At 41.5% G+C, this 21,644-nt stretch overlaps 1 protein-coding gene across 6 annotated transcripts in view; it reads left to right on the top strand.

Moving 5' to 3' along the window:
* Positions 1–21,644, top strand: part of TTC7A (tetratricopeptide repeat domain 7A) — a 172,138-nt gene that overhangs the window by 78,058 nt on the left and 72,436 nt on the right. For all 6 annotated transcript variants that reach the window (XM_040554290.1, XM_040554291.1, XM_040554293.1 and 3 more), the window contains one exon: positions 5,866–6,026. In XM_040554290.1, coding sequence (XP_040410224.1) covers positions 5,866–6,026 — 161 coding nt within the window. The remainder of the gene's footprint in view (positions 1–5,865; positions 6,027–21,644) is intronic.

Below are 21,644 nucleotides of genomic sequence, written 5' to 3'. Positions count from 1 at the left end.
GGATTAGTTGGCATTTGAACACTGCTGCGGGTGTTAGCTCATAAAAATCAAAATGATCAGAAAATACACTGCGCTGTCTTATTTCTCTGTCCCTTCTTTTTAAAAGCCAAGGACTTTATTAGAGAAGCCCCTAGTTATTAAATGCTTCTATAGCTAAATTTGAAATTTCATCATCTTTTCCTTCTTTGGCAGGCATTCTGCTTGCTGCAGTTTTCTCTCCTTAGTCTACGTCACCGAGTCAAACAGTTGGATCCTTCTTACTTTCTTGAGCTAATTAGGAGAGCTGTGTGTTCATTAGGTTAAACTAATTGTTCCAAGAGAGCACACTCTCGATAATGTCACTTTTGTAACCCTTTCATAATGAGAGCAGTGTGTTGTGAGGAAGCCTGCAATAAGAAAGGATAATTAAAATGGCTTATTTTACTTTGTCATCAGCCTACTGGCTGCTTTATGATGCAGTTTGCTCAGGGTCTTTGATTAAAAAATATTCAGCTACCCCTCTTTCTCCCACAGCTTCTGCCTCTTAGGGAGGTTGTCTGATTTGCTGCTCCTTTCGCCCCTTGCCATGAGTAAAAGCATTACAGCTTTTCAACTGCTGTTGAAAATAAAGATTCAAACATTCAAAGTAAAAAGATTTTTGTGGTCATTTGTTCTTTCTTGTCTTCACTGTTACTGGTGTACTGCATTTTAACTTATTATCCTTTCTTTTTTTCCAGTCGTAGCCAGTCTTTACGCTTCTGTTTTGTGTGCATCATTTCATCATCCCCTTACCCTCCTGTTCTTCCCATTCAGTCTCTTGTCCTCATGTTCACTTTCTTTTGTCTACTTCTCCTGTATATTTTCATCTTTGATATTTTGCCGGTCACCCCTGCTACCCTAGATGTGTGATCTAAGTGCGTTATGTAGTGTCAGCCTGAGCCCTGCTGTGCTGCTCCTGCTCTTCTCCATCCAGTGAGATATAAATCTTTAACGCATGCTTGGAGAGGGAGAAGATACCTGAGACATCTTTATTTTTAGACTGCTGTAAAATATCCTACTCTTCTTTTGCCAGTTTACTTAATGATAAACATTTGGTAATGCATTTTTAATATGCTTAATTATTTAAAGTATCTAATATGTTCTCATTCTGATTAACTGAAAGATAAATGATACCTTTTTTTTTTTTGATAGATTGCATTAACTATTAAATGTCATAGGGCTTTCATCAGACTATGCTGCAGTACCATACGCAGTAGGTTATAAGATAATACCCAAACGTTATTCTCAGCAATAGGCCTTTTTGTTTCCATAGTCAAGGTCAATAAATGAGGTACCTTACCCAACGCTGAAACATCTAGGTATCAGCTTGCATCGATAAGAGAACGTTTTCGTGGAACAAAGCAAGAGACAACTTGACCGGTAGGGTGCCAAAGTTTGAGCAATTTATCTTCTTTGGAAGACTCTGTGAAATGTTTCCGGTAGTACTAGTCTCTGTCAGTGCTGGGCACAGGAGAGGGGAAGTGGAAAAGCGTGAGCTTCCCTCTGACACGTGATGAGGATGTGACAAGACAGGGAATGATTATAAAAAGCCCTTCACAGATCTGGCAGCCTGAAGACCATCATCAACCAAAATGAAAGATGTTATGCTTGGTGTTTGTGCATGTGACTGTCTTAAAGACCACCAGAATCACTGGTGGACAGCAGCAGCTCTCACAGGGTTGAGGTCAGCCCCATGGCATTTTAGGGCAGGCTTTTCATCAAAATAGAGTAAAACTCCCCCTTCTGTGAGGCGTGTCTCAATCTGTTTTTTCCCCGGAGTGGCAGTGCCATCAGGCTGGGGTCAGCATGTGCTGTGGTGGCTCTCTCCACCTGCAGGGCCGCTGGCGGCTGGCCAAGCCGATGGACAAAGCAGGCTCCTGGCTGCTGGTTCGGCTGCTCCTCCTGTTTCTGTGGTAACAGCATTTGGATCAGCACAAACAAGGTAGCTCGAGCATTTTAAAGCTCACTGATTTTAATGCCTTGTCTTGTTTTTTAGCAGGCCAGTTTCTATGGAAATGACTCTGGAGAGTCAGCGCTCTTGTTAATTTTAAGCGCTGGTTCCATTCTCGTTTTGGGCAGTGTTGGCGTTTTTGACCTCAAATGCCATGTAAATCATTATTGGACACATAAAAACAACATATGGGTTTTCGTACCGTTTTAATATTTGATTTGACCTTTCTTTGCATGAAAATAGGAAGGCAAAGACAGCCAGGGGCCAGCAGCTGAGAATTAGAGGTCTCACTTATCAATTTCATCTGTGGGCTGCCAACAGACCTGAAGTTTCAAGTGGCAATGTCCAGAAAACACGGACTGCCTTCCAAAGTGTCTGGATGTAAAAATAAGAAACATTGGTTATGAACACCAAAGAAAACATTTCAGCTGTTTTTTCCATGGTTTTTATTCTGGTTTCAGGGAGGTGAGAGTGTTGTCTTTACTTTGCCCCAGGAGAGGAACTCTGTTTCCATTCAGCACTACAAATGGGGTTTGCTCTGTTCTCTGTTTCTCCCAGACCAACTAGGGCTTCCTCTGCTGTAGAGCAACATGTAGCTTTTCTGTTGAGGTCCTGGCCTAGATTTTTCTGGTGATGAAAACCAACTTGTAGTACGAATTAAATAATAACCTAACTCACGGTTTTGTCTGTGGTTGCTTTCCTGAGGTTTGGTGGACTGTAGCAAGTTTGTTTTGAATGGAGGTTGTTGCCAGTCAATGAAGCTTTCTCCGTTCCGTAATCCCCATGCTATAATGACAGATGGAAGGAATAGTTGTAACGCTTAATTAACTGCAACTCTCAACTGATGTGAAAATATAAGGCTTGAAAACTCATCTGGATCAAATGCTTATGAGATCCTGTTCGAGTTACCACTCTAAAAATGCAAGTGCATTCTACCGTTGTGAATTATGTTTAACACCCATACTGTTTTCTTTTTTATACCTGGAGTTGCAATATCCCAGCATTGTTTTTAAGGAAGCATGTAGCATTACCTAAATAAATCCTATTATAAGAGACAGCCCAAACAATCCACGTTGTGGGATTATTTTGGTAGTGCTGTAAGGTGCTATTTCTGCACTATCATTGCTTCCTGATCAGTGTGATCTGAATATACCCATGTGCCATTCAGAACAGGTGTGGTATATTTATTAACAGAATGATGAATCAGGGAAGGGTAGCATCGTCTATTTGTAGGCCCCACTCGGACTTGCGGTCCAGCCGAAATACGATTACTTTAAGGCGTAGCACTTGTAGGGAATTTAAACTGGCAGCCTGCCTCTGATACAGCCCTGAAGTTTCAGAGTGCCACCTGCGCTGCCAGCTTCCATCTTTCTCATATTACATAGTTACTTAAATAAATAAGCTGTGGCATCTGTCAATAGATTGATGATCTCTGTTTGCGTTGACTGCTGCCAAATATCTTGCTTTTGTTATTTCTGAAATTCAGTTAGAATTTTGTTGCATCTGGTCTGTTGCAGGTTGTTTTGTGTAATGCTTCCTGTAGAGGAAAAGAGTCTCCGGAAAATGTCAAAGGGTATTTTTTCTTACCTATATTTCGTCCACTGTTTCTAATTACACAGCAGGAAAACTATGTAGGCTACTAATGGTGTTACAGCACTAAAGAATCTTTTTGGGCTGAATTTAAGCAATCAGGTGTAGGGGAGCATGTTAACTTCCATAACCAGCCATTGCCTGTGATGGATGGTACTACAAGAAGGAGTTGTCTCCCAGCACTGAAATGAGATGTAGCTGTTGCATGACCTATGATAAAGAACAGAGGAAAATTGTTTTAGGTTACATCCATTTCAACCATGTGTGACTGCCTGTTCAGCAAGCACAGGTCTGTAGGAGTGACCACAGCTAACTTTTTTGCTGCTTTGTGTAACTTAGTTTGCACATTCACATGCAAGTAAGGTCAAGTATCCTTACAACTTCTAAGGTCCCTCAACAGAGACGCTAGTTGCAAGTATTACTCTTCATCTGGTTCATGCTGGCAAATTAGGGTCATCTTCACAAACTTTGAATTATTGAGTAGAATCAGAATAGTTGCATTTGGAAGGGGCCTCTGGAGACCACCCAGTTCAGTCCCTGCTCAAAGCAGGGTCACCTGGAAAGCAGCAGGTTGCTCAAGGCCCACTCTGGTCTGGTTTATAGATTTGTTTTTGTCTAATGAATTTGTTTTTCCCCAAATTTGAAATTTAGTAATAACCACTTGCGTGGGTCTGAGGTAGAGAAATAGAAAAACTGAGAAGTGTTTTTAGTCCTGAAGGTAATTATCTTGATAGCAGTTTTGCTTTAGCAAGCTGAATTTCTACGCCTCTGGTGTACCTCCTGCAGTGCTTCATAGACTGGCAGATCGGGGCCTACAGCAGCCTCACGTCTATTGTCCTGTTTCCAAGTAGTCTTGTTGTTGGTATTGTTTTTACATAGTAATGAAAAAGCGTTCTAGGAAGCTGCTGAGGGAACATTGGTGATTTTGGCCAATACGTTTACCTTTACTGTAGGCTGTAACAACACATGTAGCTCATTAAAGTAGCTGCCCCGACGAGCAGTAATTCATTAAAGCTGAGAACTCAGTCATATATCTGAACCTAGGCCAGGACACTCAGCGGTTTTGAAGCAGTGGGCTGGATGCCAGTTGGGGGTTACATCTGTGGATTGGTCAATCACTTCTCTCCAGGCTTGCACGGAGTCACCATGCAAGCAATAGTGTAGTTAAGTACTTTGGCTTGTTTTATACACTATAAGAATGAAAACTCATTTGGGCATTAGAGTGAAGTTGTCCCATGAGTAGAATATGGACTGTGCTTCCCAGAAGCATGTCTGAGATCTAGATGGTCAACAAACTTGTAACTGCAGGCAGTGTAATTGCTGCTCTCCGTTGTTACGTACAACCTGCCTTCCCGAGGGATCTTTGGAAGCGGTGGGAATTCCACGCTGGTGGTACACCGGGGCAGGAGAACCTCTGCAGAGCTTTGAGAGGTGGGAAGTTCTCATAGCAGGAAAGAAGAAATGGCATTCTCCATCTCTTTAGGGGAAGAAAGGAGGAAAAGAAATCTATACATCTTTCTGTTTTGCTTGTTGGAGACGTCCCAGGCCAAACACAGAACTGGAATAATTTAAATAACAGTAATTTCAAACACTAGAGGATCTTAAGAACATCTACTAAGAACTTCTCTTTTGAATAGATAGCCTAGAATAAGTTATTGGATCACAAAGAACATATGATATACCTGTATTCATTATAGATGTTAAGTTTTCTGCCAAGTGGCACTTGATTTTAAATGATATGCTCTGCTCTGGGTGTCAGGCCTGCTCTTCACCTAGCTGCTAGGAAAGGTATTTCTTTTTCTGATAGCATTTTGAATCTTGCCTCTTTTATCCTTCAGCACTCATACTTATTTTTTTGTTCTTGATCATGAAAGGCCCTGTACAGTCTTTGCAAGAGACAAAATGCAGCAAAGATCTGTAATGCTGTCACACAGGTGAAGAGGCAGCTGCCCATCATACAAAATGGAGTTGAGAGTTGGACCTGTGAAGTGGATCTGCTTACAGCATAGAAACATCGTGCCAAAGGAAGAGGGGATTGATTGGATCAGGACTACTGCTCCTGTTTATAGGCAGCAATTTAGTAATGCTGCAGACTCTTTTCTTTAGAACGTGTGGGTTTTTTCAAGCAATGCAGCCTGTTAATTTTGGCAGACTGCTCAGATAGAAGTCTTTCTAATCAGATGCCTTAGTAAGATTTCTTCAGAATCCCTAATGACTATATTTGTTCTTACCTTTGGGAATGAGGTATAATGCAGGACTGAAGGAGAAATGTGTTTTATTTTTATTTCTACCCCATCTCCTCCCAGATTTCTGATGCTATAGAACATCTTCAAGAAGCATTGCAGCTGTGCAAAGATGACATGAATTCTCTGCATCTACTGGCCCTCCTATTTTCAGCTCAGAAGCACTATCAGCATGCGCTGGATGTTATCAACATGGCTGTTGTTGAATACCCAGAAAGCTTTAGGTAAGAGTTATTACACATTCTCTTATATGACGTGATGCATCCCATCGGGAATGATCTACTCACCGGCTCTGTTGTTCTCAGTTACACATATCTCAGAAGCCTCTTAGATCAGGTATGCTACTGGTATGTTACTCTGCACATAGGCGTACTGTAAAACTAAAATATGTGATGCAACCGTGATGCTGTCTATCTGTATCAGGAGTAGTTTTATAATTTGGTAAACTTCCTGGTTAAAGAGAAACAAATTGTGTATTGACCATTCTTTTGAGTCTCATCTATGACACTATTTGCTGCAATAGCACAGCTGGGGAAGAAGATCATTTGAATATCCCAAACTGTAATACCATATAGCTGAAAGGCTCTCTAAAACCAGGTTTGAACCATCATAGACTTCTTGGAGCCAGAATTCTCCACTTTTTACACAACCAACACTCAAAGATAGCTAAGACAGAGGTGGATAAGGAAGAAGAAACTTGTTTCGTGAGGAACAGAGTATTTACTGTGTCAGATCAACGAACTGGTGCATCAAGTCCAGGATCTTTCTTCCAGCACTTGCTGATAATGTATGTTTTGGGGGGCAGTGTCAGAACAAAGAAAACATGGTGTTCACAGTCAGCTTGGGGACTGTTGGGTGGGTTTCTTTGTGGTGTCTGGCAATCTGATTTCCCCAGAGCAGGAAATAATACCTCCTCTGCTTCTCAGTGCCAGTCTTCATGTATGGAAATAACTTGCAAGGAAATGGTTTCTGGGAGAAGTAATTAATATTGGTAATGGAAGCCACAGGTTCATGCTTACACCTTGACGCAGACCTGCTAGAGTGTGTACTCTTGAAAGAACCCGTCTCTGTGTGTTGTGTGAGCTGTGATATGTAACACAGCTGGCAATGGGGCTCCTTTACAGGTATGAAGATGTGCGGGAGCAGGGGCAGGCTACTTGCTCTGCTGATCTAACTAGCCTGTTTCTGTATGGGTCTTTCTCGAAACCCACCAGCAAATAATTGATAAGTAAGAGAGTGGAGGAAGAATATCAGAGCTGCAAGAAAAGACAGAGGGGGAAAAAGGCATTTATAAAGAAAATGAAGACTAGGAATCCAGGAGAAGGAAGGAGAATAATAGATACATCTACGGTTCTGACTAAATATTAAAACCATTCCAGACTTTCTAGAGGTCTAAAGTGCAGCTTATGATAGGAGGATTTTACTGCTTTATAAAACTTCTTTGAAGGGAGAGAGACCTGATGCTATTACAAAGCTCTACTTGTTATTGCCTTGAAGGAAAATTGTAGTAAATTTTACTACTGCATGGAATGACTACAGAAGACTCCAAGTAAATAGTATAGACAAGTTCAACTGCATGCTTTCAAAGCTATATTTAAAAGTGGTTGAATATTTTTCCCAGTTCTTGTTGATATGAACCAGGCAGCTGTATAATCTGGTGCCTTGAGGGTTACCTTGCTAATGACAACTCTTTTTGGAAGCATAGTTTGATGGCATGTATCAAGAAAAGAAGATGAAAGCTGCCTTAAGGGACTTCAGGGCACTATAGATGGCAAAGAAAAAATGAAGTATTACCTGGATGTATATCCTAAACAAAAGAAAGAATAATACATAAAGATTAAGGCCTTAGCTAGCCCAAACTGCAAACATCTACTCTTTCTTTGATTTGTTGCCATATGTAACTAAAACGAGTTTGCTCCTGCTTTTTTATTTTTGTATTAAATTCTTTCATTATATATTTTAAAGAAATAATTATTCAGGGTGTCACATAGTTGGTTAGAGTGGTTCAAACAATTGGAAAAATTCACTGCATTGCTCAGCTAACATGCAACATCCTTTGGTGTGAGCCCCATAAGACTGACCCAAACGTATCCAGAAGTGCCCTTTGTTGAATGAAATGTTTAAACTTGCACAGACTGGTTAACAAAACCTGTCCTGTTATTTGCTAGTTTGTTTTTTCTCTTCTGGATGGCCCCCTGTTAAGTTAGAACAGTACAATGTTACAGCATAATGTCCAGCAATTTCTGATCACTTCCCAGTTTGACAGTGAATGTTTTATTAAATGATCACATCTTTGTAGCAGTTCTGCAACTGGGACAGGAGTCATAACACTTTTAAATGAATATTCATCTAACATTCCTTCTCTTCCCAAGCTATAAGTCACTACTGTGTTGCTTGCAGAGTTTCAAAACTAGTTATAAAGAGAAATAACACAAACTTTTGGGAAGCACTGCTATTCTACACATAAAGATGAACAAAGAGACAGGTGGGTTGTGGTTTGAGAGCAGCAGTGTCGCTGTCAAATGTAGATGCTTTTGTTCTACCGAGATACTACAAAGTACTTACTGCAAAGGTAGTGCAAAAAACTCAGAAGTCCAAGAAATACTATATATGTATCTTGGAGACCATCAATAAAAAGGAATTAAATTTTACATGGAGAATTGCTTGTTCTGTAGTCCTATCAGTGGTGTTGTAGCAGAAAGCTTTTTGTTTTTCCATCACTACTGCATTAATTTCATTAAGGGCATGAAGTAATCTTCTGGCAAGATTACTGGTTCGGACTTACTGCGAGGAGAGCTATTGTGTGGTGTATAAGCAATAGCATTTACCAGTGACATCGGTACAGCGATGTCAGGTAGTTCTGCTCACTTAAAAAAAAAAATAAAAGTATAATCAGGATCTCAAAATGCACTATTAAAGTGGCACGTCCAGTTTGTTTTCTTTTTCTATTACTTGTGAGGCTATTGTATGTTGAAAATAAACAATCTATGCTCGTTTTGAGCAACATCTTTAGGGGCAGTGTTGGGGTAGTACATATCACTGACAGGCAAAAATTAGAACTGTCTTTTTTGCCTTTAATCTTCATGGGGAATGAGGAGTCAATTTTCCCTGAGTCGCTGGTGTGCAAACCTTTGTGTTACACCTAGTCTATACTACAATTTTGTGTCAGGATAGTTGTCCCCCCCGCTTAGGTCTATACTGTAGAAAGGTTTTACCTCTATTCTCATGAAAGTGGTGGTGGCCTCACTTAGCTTTAGAAGTGTGGCCTTAGAGAATCAGATCGGCGATGTTTATATGACTCCAGCTCATCATTATGCAAGAGGCAAGTAAGCCTGGTACGTCTTGTGAGCAGTCCTGGTGATAAAAACAGCTTGTTAAAATTCTCAGAATATTGTATTGTATTCTGAACTCCTCAAGAGTACAAGGCCTGGGGATCTAAAGCAACAATAAATTCATATTTTGGCTGTAGCATCTGATCATGTTATGCAACTCTTATAAATAAGATATTCAGAACTCTTAAGGGTGGAGCTTCTGTAAGTTGACGTCTTGTAGTGATGTGTTCACACCATGGCTGGTGAGAGTGACCCACAAATGTTTTTATCTCTTTATTATGCCTTAGACAACAATACAGAGTAATAAAAAATGGGAGTATGTATTTGGGATGGTGGGGCCGATCTGTGGTACAATAATACAAAGCATATTAGGCATCTATGAGTCACTTAAACAAAGAAAGAGTATTATGTGAAATTAGAAGGCTTGTTTGGAGTTGTTTTTTTGCTGTACTAACCATGAACGTTTGCTTTTGGCATGTTACAATCTGTTATTTTTTCAATAAAATTAAAAAAAAAAAAAAGTGATTGAAATAATCATGACTATACTCCGGGGAACTGGTAATGATATTGAGTATTTCTATGACAAATATATGAAGGGAAATCTTTAAGCTAGTCTCCCGACTCCTATTCGTGATAACGCAGGTATTTAAAGGTAAAAAAAAAGAATTCTAGAAATAGATATATCATTTTTTACCGTTTTGGATTTTTTTTCACAATTTTGGCTTTTGGGGGGGTGGGGGGTTGTTTCTGTTTGTGTTTTGCCCTGGATGATTTGAGATAACACCCACAAGGTCCTGTACTTAAGAGCAATTTATTTGTGTAAAAGCAGGAGATACCATAAGGAAATGTCAGTAACTTTGTGTTTTAAATTTCAAGCTCAGATTTTGTGGGTTTTCCTGTAGATTCCTTCTGTGTATATGTGTTCGGGCAGTTTTTTGACATGATGTTGGTTTTGACATTACGTTTAAGGCTTAGTGACTAAAAATAAGCTGGAAGAAAAGGAGACCTTTAAACCACTTTGTGAGAGTAATAACTGGCTAACTTCCTTTTTGATCTTAAAATTTCTTTGTGTTTATTTGAAGGGTCAGGCCTTGACAGAATATGTTCTGACCACTCAGCATGGGTGCTTTCTGAAGGATCAAAATGTCAATTCTATATCCCTCTATTTGCAATTAACTTCTTGCCATTACTTTCCTACCTGGATGGAGGAATGGATGCTTTTCGGTTCCTGCTGGCTCACTTCAGTGCTTTGTACATCCTGCTTTATCAGTGAGTTAGTCCCCCCCACACACGCTTTTTTTCCCTGCTAAGTGTCATTTTCTTTGGAACAGCTGCAGGGTGTTCTGTTTTATATTCAAAGGAAGTGTTTAGGAGCCCTGACTGTCTATGTTGAATGCCAGAATATATTGGAAAATAACATGTGTGTATTGACTGGGCAGCAGTGAGTCAGGTTGCCACCAGAAACACTGCTGGGTGGAATTTGGCCATAGTACTTGTATGCGTGGATGAGGAGGTGACTCGGTGGTTGGGATAACTGTGCTTCCACTAGGCACTTTTGTGAACTCCAGAGGCAGACCTGGTTAATGGAGATCAGAAGGAGGACCTGAGGCGTGCTTACTGCCTGAAAACAAAGAACCAAGGGAGGATGTTGGCATCTGTGTGAGAAGCCCAGCTCTGGACTGAGCTTTCCTGCTGCCAGGCTGCAGAGGATGCTGCCACTTACCAGCAGCTTCAGGCATTAGTTTCTGCTGGAAAACACGATGAGAACCCTCCTGAATAGAACTCTTTCAATGCTGTTTTATGTCCATGAAGGAAGAAACAAGATGCCCTCACTTGTCTGTTCTTCATCTTTGTACATCTGGTAAAGACTGTGGAAAATATGCTGTCAAACATACAGACCTGATAATCTGAAAGTGTTTCCTGAGGCTCCCAGAGGCCAATCACTAGAGTTATAGAGGAAGAGATGGGTGGGTTTTGGTGTTTCTTTTTTTTTTTTTTTCTCCTTAAGAGGCAGTCCTGTTTTTTTTTTTTTTTCTGAAGTCTTTGAAAATGAAAGGTTGATAAAGTGTCTCACTTTTGGGTTGGGAATTTATTTTTCAGAAAAAAGAGCATCAGCTTTATTAGCATTCACTGAGAATGAATGTTGATAATCATTGCTGGAAAACTCAGGTCCTCAACTGTATAAAGGCCTATACTTAATATATAAAGTGTTACACTTAGCAAATTGCTCGTCAGTGTAGTAAATGACTTCCAAGAAGTTTGCAGCGTGGCCAGGTCATATTTTCTCACAGATGAGTATCATGCTCTGATCACTCAGTGAAAGTTTTTTTTTTTTTCCTATCCAGATGGAAATTTCAGATCTGAGTGGTTTCTACTCTAAGGTCCTAGCTGTATTTATCTAAGGAGAAAAGCACAAAATGTTTTTTATTATTATTATTACTATTTCATTTGAAAAGAAGAGGGAAGGGAAAGTATTTGGACTTTCCAAAGAACTCACCAGGGAACAGAAACTAGGCATAGTCATTTTTCAGCCACAAATGTGTTTTTTGTCTTCTGAGAGCAAGGAAGGCCTTTGCTTCTCACTCTCAGAAACACTGAAAATAATTGCTGCTGAAGTGGTAAGTCTGCTTCTGTTGCCATTGTCATTAATGGCTGCAGAACCCAGTATGTAAGTAGACAGTCATATTATTCGATATTAGTCAATATTCATGTTACTTAATATTTTAGTTTCTGTTAGTAAGGGAAAGGGAGTGATGAATGGAGATATAATTGAGAGAGACTAATGTAGAAGTTTTGCATTACCAACATGCCTTTAAAAATAAAAATGTCCAGACGTATTCCTCAATATGTTAACTTTTCGCTACACAAACCAGATAACGTGAGTCATTTGTGAATGCCTTATTCATTTTTACCTTCACTTGAAGTTTTCTGTTACATATGTAGTTCAGCAGTAAGTTTGTCTTAAGACTGTATTTTAGGAGGAACAGCAAATATGAGGATAGAGAGCTAATTGTCCACTCTCATTAGCAGAATTCCTGTGTATTCCTCCTATATATTTCCTCCTGGAGATACGAACTGCTGGAAATCTTAACAGGCTAAGAAATGAATGCAGTGACCTCTACTCCATATGTCTCTATCAGCTAGAGAAGTGGTAGGAGGCTCTTAACAGGCACCTCAAATGAAGATAAGGTGCACTAAAATTTGTAGTGAAAGGACTCCTGGGCATCTTTTTTCCCCGGGAATCTGGCCATTTGTGTCTACCATCCAAGCACTTGTGATGATTTGAAGTTGTTTGGTAGCTTTTCTTGCGTTTTCTCAGGACAAGGTCACTGTCTTTCAGGTGTTGGTAGAGCATGCAGCACAGTGGGGCTCTGAACCCAGCTGAGAACATAGCATGCTGTTGCAGTATGTATAACTAACGGGAGAGACAGCCAGTTGGTCCTTCCACAGGCAGGCAAGAGAGCTGTGTGACTAAGTAAAAGAGGAAGCTCTGACTCTTACCATGGGAGTTCAGCCAGCCAGTTGTTTTCTCCAGTTCTTCAAAAATTAGATGTTTGCGTTGGGGAACAGATAGGAAAAAATCTTTTGTTTGGCTTAATAAATTTCAGTTTAAGTGGGAAAAACAGAAAAATAGGAATGACATAACATGATGCAAAAGGAATAGGATACACATGCTGGGATTATATTTAAAGATTAGTGAGCCTCCTCCAGCCTTCCCTGGATGATTGCAGTGCAAGTCCTTGGAGATGTCACTGTGACATTGGGTAACAAAAATGGCAACGAAAGAGAGGAGAATACATCTACAGAGAATACAATATCTGTCCACCCCCAGGTGCATGTGCCAGGTGCCCCAGACCGCAAGAAGGGTGCTCCCTGCCAAATTATGCTGCAGGAGAGGTGTGCACCAGCTGCAAGACCCTCAAAAAATAGCTGCTGTGTGCAGAGGAGCACCAATTGCAAGAGGGATGTCAACACTGCCAGGGCTGCTCCTCGCAGGGAGCTGCTGCCCAGCTCCTCAGGGCACTGCTGGCAGAGCCACTGCGGGGACATGGACTTCTTTGGGCTGGCTGCCCAGCTGCTTGCAGTTGCAACCTTGAGCCTTGTGGAGCCCATAGGCTACTCTAAGCTGTGTAGCAGCTCTTCAGCTAGGCATTGGCAGTGCCTGTGAGCTAGATGGGAAAAGCAGTCAATGGTAACTAGAGCTAGGTAGCAGGTGGAAGAGTAAAAAGGCTGGGAGATTCCCCTGGCCAGTGCAAACCAAATATGTGCTAATGTGCAGAGCAGTGCCCAGGGCTTAAAGATCCTTGCAAAAACTCCTGCTCTAATCTGTGCTGGTACCACCTCACCTTGAGTAGTACTGTGTATAGCTTGGGGTGCCTCAAGATAAAAAGGATGTAAAAGTATTAGAGAGCCTCCAAAGCAGGGCTACAAAGTGGTGAAGGGTTTAGAGGGCAAGACGTATGAGTGGCTGAGGTCCCTTGGTTTGTCCAGCCCAGAGCAGAGCAGGCTGAGGGGAGGCCTCATGGCGGCCTGCAGCTCCCTCACGAGGGGAGCGGAGGGGCAGGCGCTGAGCTCTGCTCTCTGGGGACAGCGACAGGACCCGAGGGCACGGCACGGAGCTGGGACAGGGGAGGGTCAGGCTGGGTGTTAGGGAAAGGTTCTGCACCCAGAGGGGGGTCGGGCACTGGAACAGACTCCCCAGGGCAGTGGTCACGGCACCGAGCCTGCTGGAGTTCAGGATGCATTTGGATGATTCTCTCAGACATACGGCTTCATTTTTGGGTGGTCCTGCATGGAGTCAGGAGTTGGATGCAGTGATCTTTGTGGGTCCCTTCCAACTTGGGATAGTCTGTGATTCTGCCCGATGTGTTTTAAACACAACAAAACCACCTCAGGAAACCACTGGCGAGTGGCATGAGGACAACGTTTGCTTGGAGTGGTTCATACCACTGCCAACCAGCTGTGCTGATCTCACATCTGGGGGATTTTTAATCATTGTGGGATGGCTTTAATCTGTATTCTTCCCACACCTCCAGGAGGGGTTCCTGTGAGGGAGAGTGGCCAGACATCCTCTGCTTTCCTAAGCTGTGGCTTTCTTGTGTGGAAAGGCTCGTTCAGAGCTGTGCACTCTAGTGTTGGGAGCTTGTTGCTTGGAGAGGTGTGGGTTTTTTTCCCCATCTGAAGTGCATGTGTGGCTTAGGGTTCTTTCATGTGTAGTAACATATAAGAGGATACATACACGGAATTATTTTCTAATCACAAAAAAATCTTCTGACCTGGATGGTACATTTTCCTATTTGTTACTCTCGTGCTAAAGCAAATGGAAGTGCTTGGAATGCCCATTGTTGCCAGGTTATAAACAATGTCACATCTTAATCAAGAGGCTGCACATTGTCAGTTTGGAAATGCCAGCTGGAAAAGGCTTTTATTTTTAAGTCCACTTGAGGGGAAAAAGGGGGGGGGGGGTCAATATACGCACTCTTTGGAGCCTTCACAGCAGATGATTTTCCACTTTAACTCCTAAGAAGGAGATATTTGCTGTACCTAGTGTAGAGTGGCAAGGAACCCACAGAAAGAGAATCCCGAGTGTGATGGGGTTGAAGCCTCCGCTACCAGCTAGCTGGGGTTATGCTACTTCCTTCTCAGTAGCAACCAGCAATTGCCTGCTACTTTCCTAGTCACCTACAGATGTCAAGAGTCTGCATACTGGGGGCATAGTCCTGTGCAAAAGACCTGTGGGAAGAGGAAGGGAGATCCTGTAGGGTAATGACAGCCATCTCTGTGTGTTTGGTGTGCACCATCTGTGGTTTTGCAGTGCAGTAAAATTTACATTTGAAAGCCTTTGGTCTTTGGTGATGTTTCTCTTCTGTCATCCCAGACGCTGTGTATTCCTTGGGTTTGCTAGCCATATTTTGTCCCACATATCTAAGCTGCCTTTGAGCAAAGCCCATTTACATATCTTACAATAATTAAAAAATTGCAGACACAAACCACATCTGAATCAAACCTTCATTGTTTCATAAAGGATTGAATGGCTATAGAAAAGAAGAGAGCAAAGCAAGCTTGACTTACCCTTTAGTTAGATTTTTCTGGGGTTTTAGAAACAAACACGGTAAGCTTCTGCAATGCTTGTTTATTAGTTTAGCCCTAGGATGATACCGTGAAGGATGGTAGCTAAAATAAGCTGCATTTGGGGGTATTTTATTTGGCTAATTAGCTGTAACAGCGATATTGAAAAGTATGCAGATAAGTCTAGTGTCTTAAAAGAATGAAATAACTTCAGACGCCTTGCAAGCTCAGAACTGGAAACTTATCTAATCCTTGCAATGTGTGTTGTCATTGGTTGTGCATGGAGTATTAATTTAGACTTTGCTCATTTTTCCACCTAGATCTCCTGCAAACATTTGATAGCAAAAATGATGATTTAGATATGGCAATATCTGCTTCTGATACCATCTAATTGGTCTCTGCAAATGGCAGAGCTGGTGTCTCATTTTACGAGGTGCAGTCATATGTACTGTCAGTCTGGGAATTCTCAATGTAAACAACATTGTAGCTGAACAATAATTTGATTTTTTTTGTCTAACACAGTAAAGCTATGGTATAATGTAAAGCCGCAATGCCAGGAAGAGCTGGAAACAATATTCACAAATTATGTATTCCAGCAGGTACTCATTATTTGCCTACATAGACTAGGTCATTAGTCTGGGATTAGTTGCAAGACATGGGAGAGGCAGAAATCATGGTTTTGAGTGTCACTCTGACTACTGTTAGTACAGGGAAGAAGCAGTGCAGCAGTTCTGTATCCAAACAACACCTTAAGGAAATCGTGTTTCTTACCAGGTAGGGCAGATGCGCTCTTCAGTACTTATGGGGCTGTAGTAAGCTGTAAGACTGGTTGCAAATAATGCCATAACAACAACGAAAAAAGGCGTGTTGCTGTACCATTGAGGACAAAACCATATACAGGTTCTCACGAATGAATGAATAAATTCTAAGTGCTTCCTCTGATGTGTGAACTCTGAAATTAACACCACTGATTTGTGCATGCTAAGAATAGTACAGCGTGTCAGCACTGAGGGAGGAAAGACAAGAGAAAGATACCTTCGCAGTCTTTCGTAGCTTCTGAATGGCTTAAAGCTTCAGCTATGGAGCATATATGGCTACATCTGTCATTGCAGAAGTTAACTAAATAGCCCTGTGTCAGCACTGTAGTAGAAAAATGACTAGTCACTGACTTGGCCATAACCTGAAGAGATGCTTACTGCAGGAAAACAAGTGTACAAACAGGGCTGTATTTTCTGACCTCAGCACTTGTAAGTGCTTATCTTTGCTTGCAAGCAGTTCTGTTTGGACTCTTGGCCTTTTAAGAAAAAGCATAGTGTCTAGACTTCAAGCTGAGGAGAAGGAAAGGCACCGTGGTAAAGCTGTTTTACCCTACCCAAGTAGGGGAAAAATTACAGCTGAGAATGGTACAGATGGCCTGAACCTGCCTGGAACGTAGTACTTGAGTAAAAGCATCAGATGACTACCTCAAAAAGTGAGGTCCTGTCATCTCTCTTTCCACTGGGGATCTCATAAGCCATCTTTCCAATATTATGTATAATAGTTTGGCTGAAAATATTCCCCTGAAGAAAAAGAAAAAAAAACTAGAATACATTAAAGGCCAAGGGAGAGAGGATATATATTTTTACTGAAGTTAAACTTTCTCAAATTAAGCTGATAAAAATGTGACAAAACAAAACATCACAGTGCTGCAGGATAGGCCGTTTCTAGCTGGTGCTCTCTGAACTGGGGACACAGATTTTTTCCATTAAATTCAAAGGCCACTCAACAAATTTTACTAAACTCGATTGCCAGTTTCTCTTGTACATGACAGCTGCTGCTAACAGCATCATTGTCTGGGGAGGAAGTTGCTGCATGTCTTGTTCTGCACAGAGTCCCTCTAAATTCCTTCTGGCACTGCCAGCGGCTTCAGGATATGTTTGTGAACAATGCTGGTTGTGCTTGCAGCACTTAAATAGCGCCATTAAACCGCTTCTCCAGCGTACACACTAATCAGCATTAAAGCATGTTGAGTTTAGTCTTGGAATAGAAATTGCAGGCAGGACCGGTGCTTTCTGAAGTTTAAGGCTGCAGTTGCGGGGAGGTTTTATATAACAAATACCTCCGGCCTTAGTCAGGGCCACTTGTAGTGAGAGTAACTATAGAAACAAAACAAAGTTTCTAGCTATTGAAGAAATATTTCCAACAAGCAGGGCATCGGTCTCTGATCCAGCCCCTGAAATATGCTTATTTGTCGGTTTTGTGTGGAATGCTATTTTAATAGTTACTACTGTATTTTCAAAGATTTTTAGAATTTTTTTTTAACTTTTGTTGTCGGATTTTTTTTTGGCCTAAAATCTCTGGAGGGACTTGCTCTGTTTTTTGCCATCAAAGTGAAATGATCTAATTCTATTGTTTCTTTTTTAACCTGCTTTCCTAAAGAAGCAAGGATCATGCAATTGGGCTTTTTACGTCTTGAACGCTTCTGAAAATACTGGCTGATCTGAAACAAGTCCTGGAGGTGTGGTAGAAGTCCCACCAACAATTAACTTCCTGCAAGCTTCCCAGAAGCATGTGGCTGCACAGGGGCACCCAGGTGAGGAGGGTGCAGGCAGTGCCAAGCTTCCCCCTGCCCAGCTCGGCAGCAGGACAGCAAGCTCACATGCAGCGGGGACCTGCCCGTGGACTCGTAGCTCCAGGTGGGGATGGACACAGAGGATGCAAATCCATAGGGAACTAGATGCCACTTGGGCAGTGGGCAGTTTGTGGGGTTTAATGAAGAGTATATAAATACATGCCGTTTGTTTCTGTCTCTTATGTGCTCATTTGCATGGGTGACAGGCGATAACAAAATGAGTATGGAAGGTAAAGCTGCAAGGGATGATGAGCACAGTTACCTAAATTTGCACGTGCTGGAGGTGCAGTAAAAGGCTGGTGTCACAGATGGGCCTGGAGATATTGTCCTCCCTTGCAAGCCAGGGTATCAGACCTCCTGTAGTTTGTTTCTAGTTTTTTTTTTCAGAAATCATAGCCAAAAAGTGACAGCCAGGTTATATAATGGCAGAACAATTATTATTCCATAAATAAAAAGGTCTCATAAAACTTGGGTTGAAAGCTTTTCTATTGCCAAGCCAGTGTTATATGAGGAGCAGGCGGACATTTTTAGAGTAAGAATGGCATTTGCTGAAGCAAGCTGAAATCACAGCACTGGGCTCTGGCCCTGCTGCCTCAAAGCTGTAGCAGTATTTGGACAGTCTGTGTGCAAGCATCCTTATCCCAACTTAAAACTAACGTTTTTTTTGGTTTATTAAGGAGATCACTGACCCTTTGCTATCTTGTCTGTGAATAGTTGTCTTTACTGAAGTTCAGAAATTTTCTATTCAAACAGGTAAGAGACACATTCAGTGTATGACCCTCCAATAAAACTAAATACATTATTAATGCTGGAGTGGATTTTCCCATGTATTTCCTCCTTCAAGCCACGGCTTCTTGCTCCAAATAATCCTCTGGTCATTCAGTGGCAGAGTATTTAAAGCACCAGACAAGCAAATGGAGGTGAGGAAAACAGAAGGGAAAGAGGTGAAGAAAAGCACAATCTGTTACTTGGATTTGTGAGAAGGTAGAAAATCTTTCTGAAGCGTTTATATGGTTTTCTGAGGCTGATCCTGCAAATCAGAAAATCTGCTGATGCACCTTTTCTGGGTAGTAAGATGCAGTTTGTCTACCAGTAGACAGGAAGGAAACAGCTGTTCTTTTGCAAAAGCATGTTTCCTAGATGGTACATTACCATAATAAACCGTATCAGCCCCAGACCCAGTCTCCTTGCAGTGATGTTCTCTTTGAACTTCCCAGCATCCCTGTGATGCATCATACGTTTTGTAATCACTTTATCCACCCGTTAAATGCTGCTGTGACTGAGGCAGAGCAGAACAGCAGTTTATAAGGGAATAACAACAGCACACATCAGGTTAAGGTGGGAAGTAAGGAAGAATGTGCCCATTGAAGTTGGTGAGATAGTTGTAGAGAGGCAGAACATAAAGGCCAGAGCTGAAGTTTTACCGTATTGTAAGATTTAACACCTGTGTTCACGTAAAAATGTGACTTAAGCTCTTTAATATCTTCAGTTAATTAAAACTTGGGGTTTAAAATGAATTAATGGACCTAACAAGGGATGGGGTAGGTATTAAAAAGGATGAATCCTAAGGGGACAAACATAATCTTAAACACCCAAATAAAAGCAATTTAGTTCAATGTATTAAGAAAAGCTGGCCAGATATTACTGGATCCATCTCTTTCGTTTAATGGCTGGATTTTTATGTTTTTTCTACTCCCCCTAAATCAGCTACAGCACTAAATCCTAAAATAGAAACCTTCTAAAATTAGTAGAACTGGCTGGGCTTTCCATCTTTGCTGCACTGTTCTGGTTGGGATTATTAATGATAACCTGAACTTTCGCCTTTCTCTCTGTTTCAGTAAATTAATAATAGGATGAGTTAATGCAGGCAGTAAGTTTCAGGCTTCATTTTACATCGTATCAGCTTGTGTTGTTTTCCCAAGAGTATTTAACCTTGTGTTGTTCTGTAGCAGCTGTAAGAGTACAGCATTTTCTCTGTGGTGTTTCCTGCAGAACTGTGCTCTTGATGTGTGGTCCACAAGTTAATACTTGTGAATTGGGCAGGTTCATCCCCTGGATTCTCTGGAACAAGATCTCCTAAAACTGTAGATCACAATTCCCTGCAGGATCCCAGTAATGTTGAAAACAGACTGTGATGCAGCAGCCAGCAGTAGGTCAGTCCCTTGCATACAAAGCTGCAATCGTGGCTTCTAAGGTTGTCTCTTCCTCCTCCCAGCCCACCATGCTGATTAAAAAGTAGTCTTAGGTGCTTTGGGACATGTCTGCAAACTAAAACATCAGAAAAAGTGGCTGAGGACCCAAATGGAGACGCAACATAGAGTGGTGATAGTATTTCTTTCACTCCTCTAATTTAGACCTTCTTCCTGAGCAGCAGTAATAAACCACAGAATGACTCATCTGGCAAAGTAAATTGCAGTTCAACTTTTATTTATGGCATCAAAAGAAAAATTTGTCACATGGATGTGTCCTGAGGCATGGCAGCCCGTGGGAGAGGAGCGGGAGGGATGAGTCCAGTGCCCTGGCTGTGTTTTTTTCAGTTAGACAGGGGAATTTTGCAGTTATTCAGCTTAGAGGGGGAGGAGTTAGTACGTCTGAACAAAACCTCTTCTGTCTGCTGCTGCAGGTGCTGCCACAGCGGCAGTGAAGCACGGTAACTGAAGTCGGGGCAGTGTTTCACAGTGGTGCAGAGCTGTACCAAGCCATGCCAGGCAGCCCCGTCAGTGCAATGAGCTAATTTAACAAGGGAGAACCCACAGCTTGGAGAAATGTTTCAGTGGTTTAATCCATTTCCCAGGGTAGTCTTTGCTGGGATAACTTCTACATAACTGCATTACGAAGCAAACCAAGTAGATTAAGTTTTACAACTTAAGTAGTGTCTAGATGATAGCTTTTATGGGCTTGGATATTTATGTGCTATGATTGTTGCCATGCAGTGGCTTTGCAAAGGTGATATTTTTGTACTTGAGGCTTCAGTTGACCGTTGGCTGTAATCCTGAATATAAAGATCAGAATTTGTATCCATTGGAAACAGCAAACCATGCTCAGAACAGATGGCAGTCTGAAATACATGGATCTGCAAGGTTTACTGAAGCAGACTTCACCAGATTTGAGTGAATTAAGTGCATTACATTATTTACAATTTTCAGCAGAGAAGCTTTAGGGTAACTGGAATCACTAAAAACCCTGCAGTAAGACTGAATGGCAGGTATTACCTGAAAAATAAGTTTATATGTGGAGAGACCTGACAAACAAAGCTGTGAGCTTGGCAGAGAGCGAGAGCAGAAGCAGACTGAGGAAAAATTAATGGGAAGGCCTGTGTCTATATCAGATCTGTCAAATGCAGCTACTGTAGAACTTTATTATATGTAAGGAACAAAGTGGGAGAAAAACACACAGGAAAAAACTCAGTCATGCTATAAGCAATCACAAATCTGATGCATTAAGGAACCTGCCAGCTTCCAACAGAGCTGATGTTTCTCTGAATTCATTCATTCTGTGTCTCATTCATGCTAAAAGTGCCCTGAAGTTCATGTGTCTGTGCTTTTATTAATTTCTGCAGGGCCTCCAGGAAAAGATGCCCAAGAAATTTATTGACTGTTCTTCTGAATACTCTGTACAGGACTTGATCTCAATGACTTAATTCACAATACTATACAGTTAGCACGTTGGGATTTATGCTACTGATTCTGCTCAGGAGAATCTTTTGTGCAAGCTGACACAGGACTTCGTTGAGCACCGGGTAGCGAATGCTGTAGTTATCCTGAGCAAGGATATAGTTGTGCTGTCCTGGAACTGCACAAGTGACATGCTCTTACGTGCCTCCTGAGGCA

Source organism: Cygnus olor, chromosome 3 (genome assembly GCF_009769625.2).
Source record: "Cygnus olor isolate bCygOlo1 chromosome 3, bCygOlo1.pri.v2, whole genome shotgun sequence".
Taxonomy (NCBI): domain Eukaryota; kingdom Metazoa; phylum Chordata; class Aves; order Anseriformes; family Anatidae; genus Cygnus; species Cygnus olor.
Note: the sequence above shows the minus strand (reverse complement) of the source record. Positions and strands in the feature narration are given on the sequence as shown.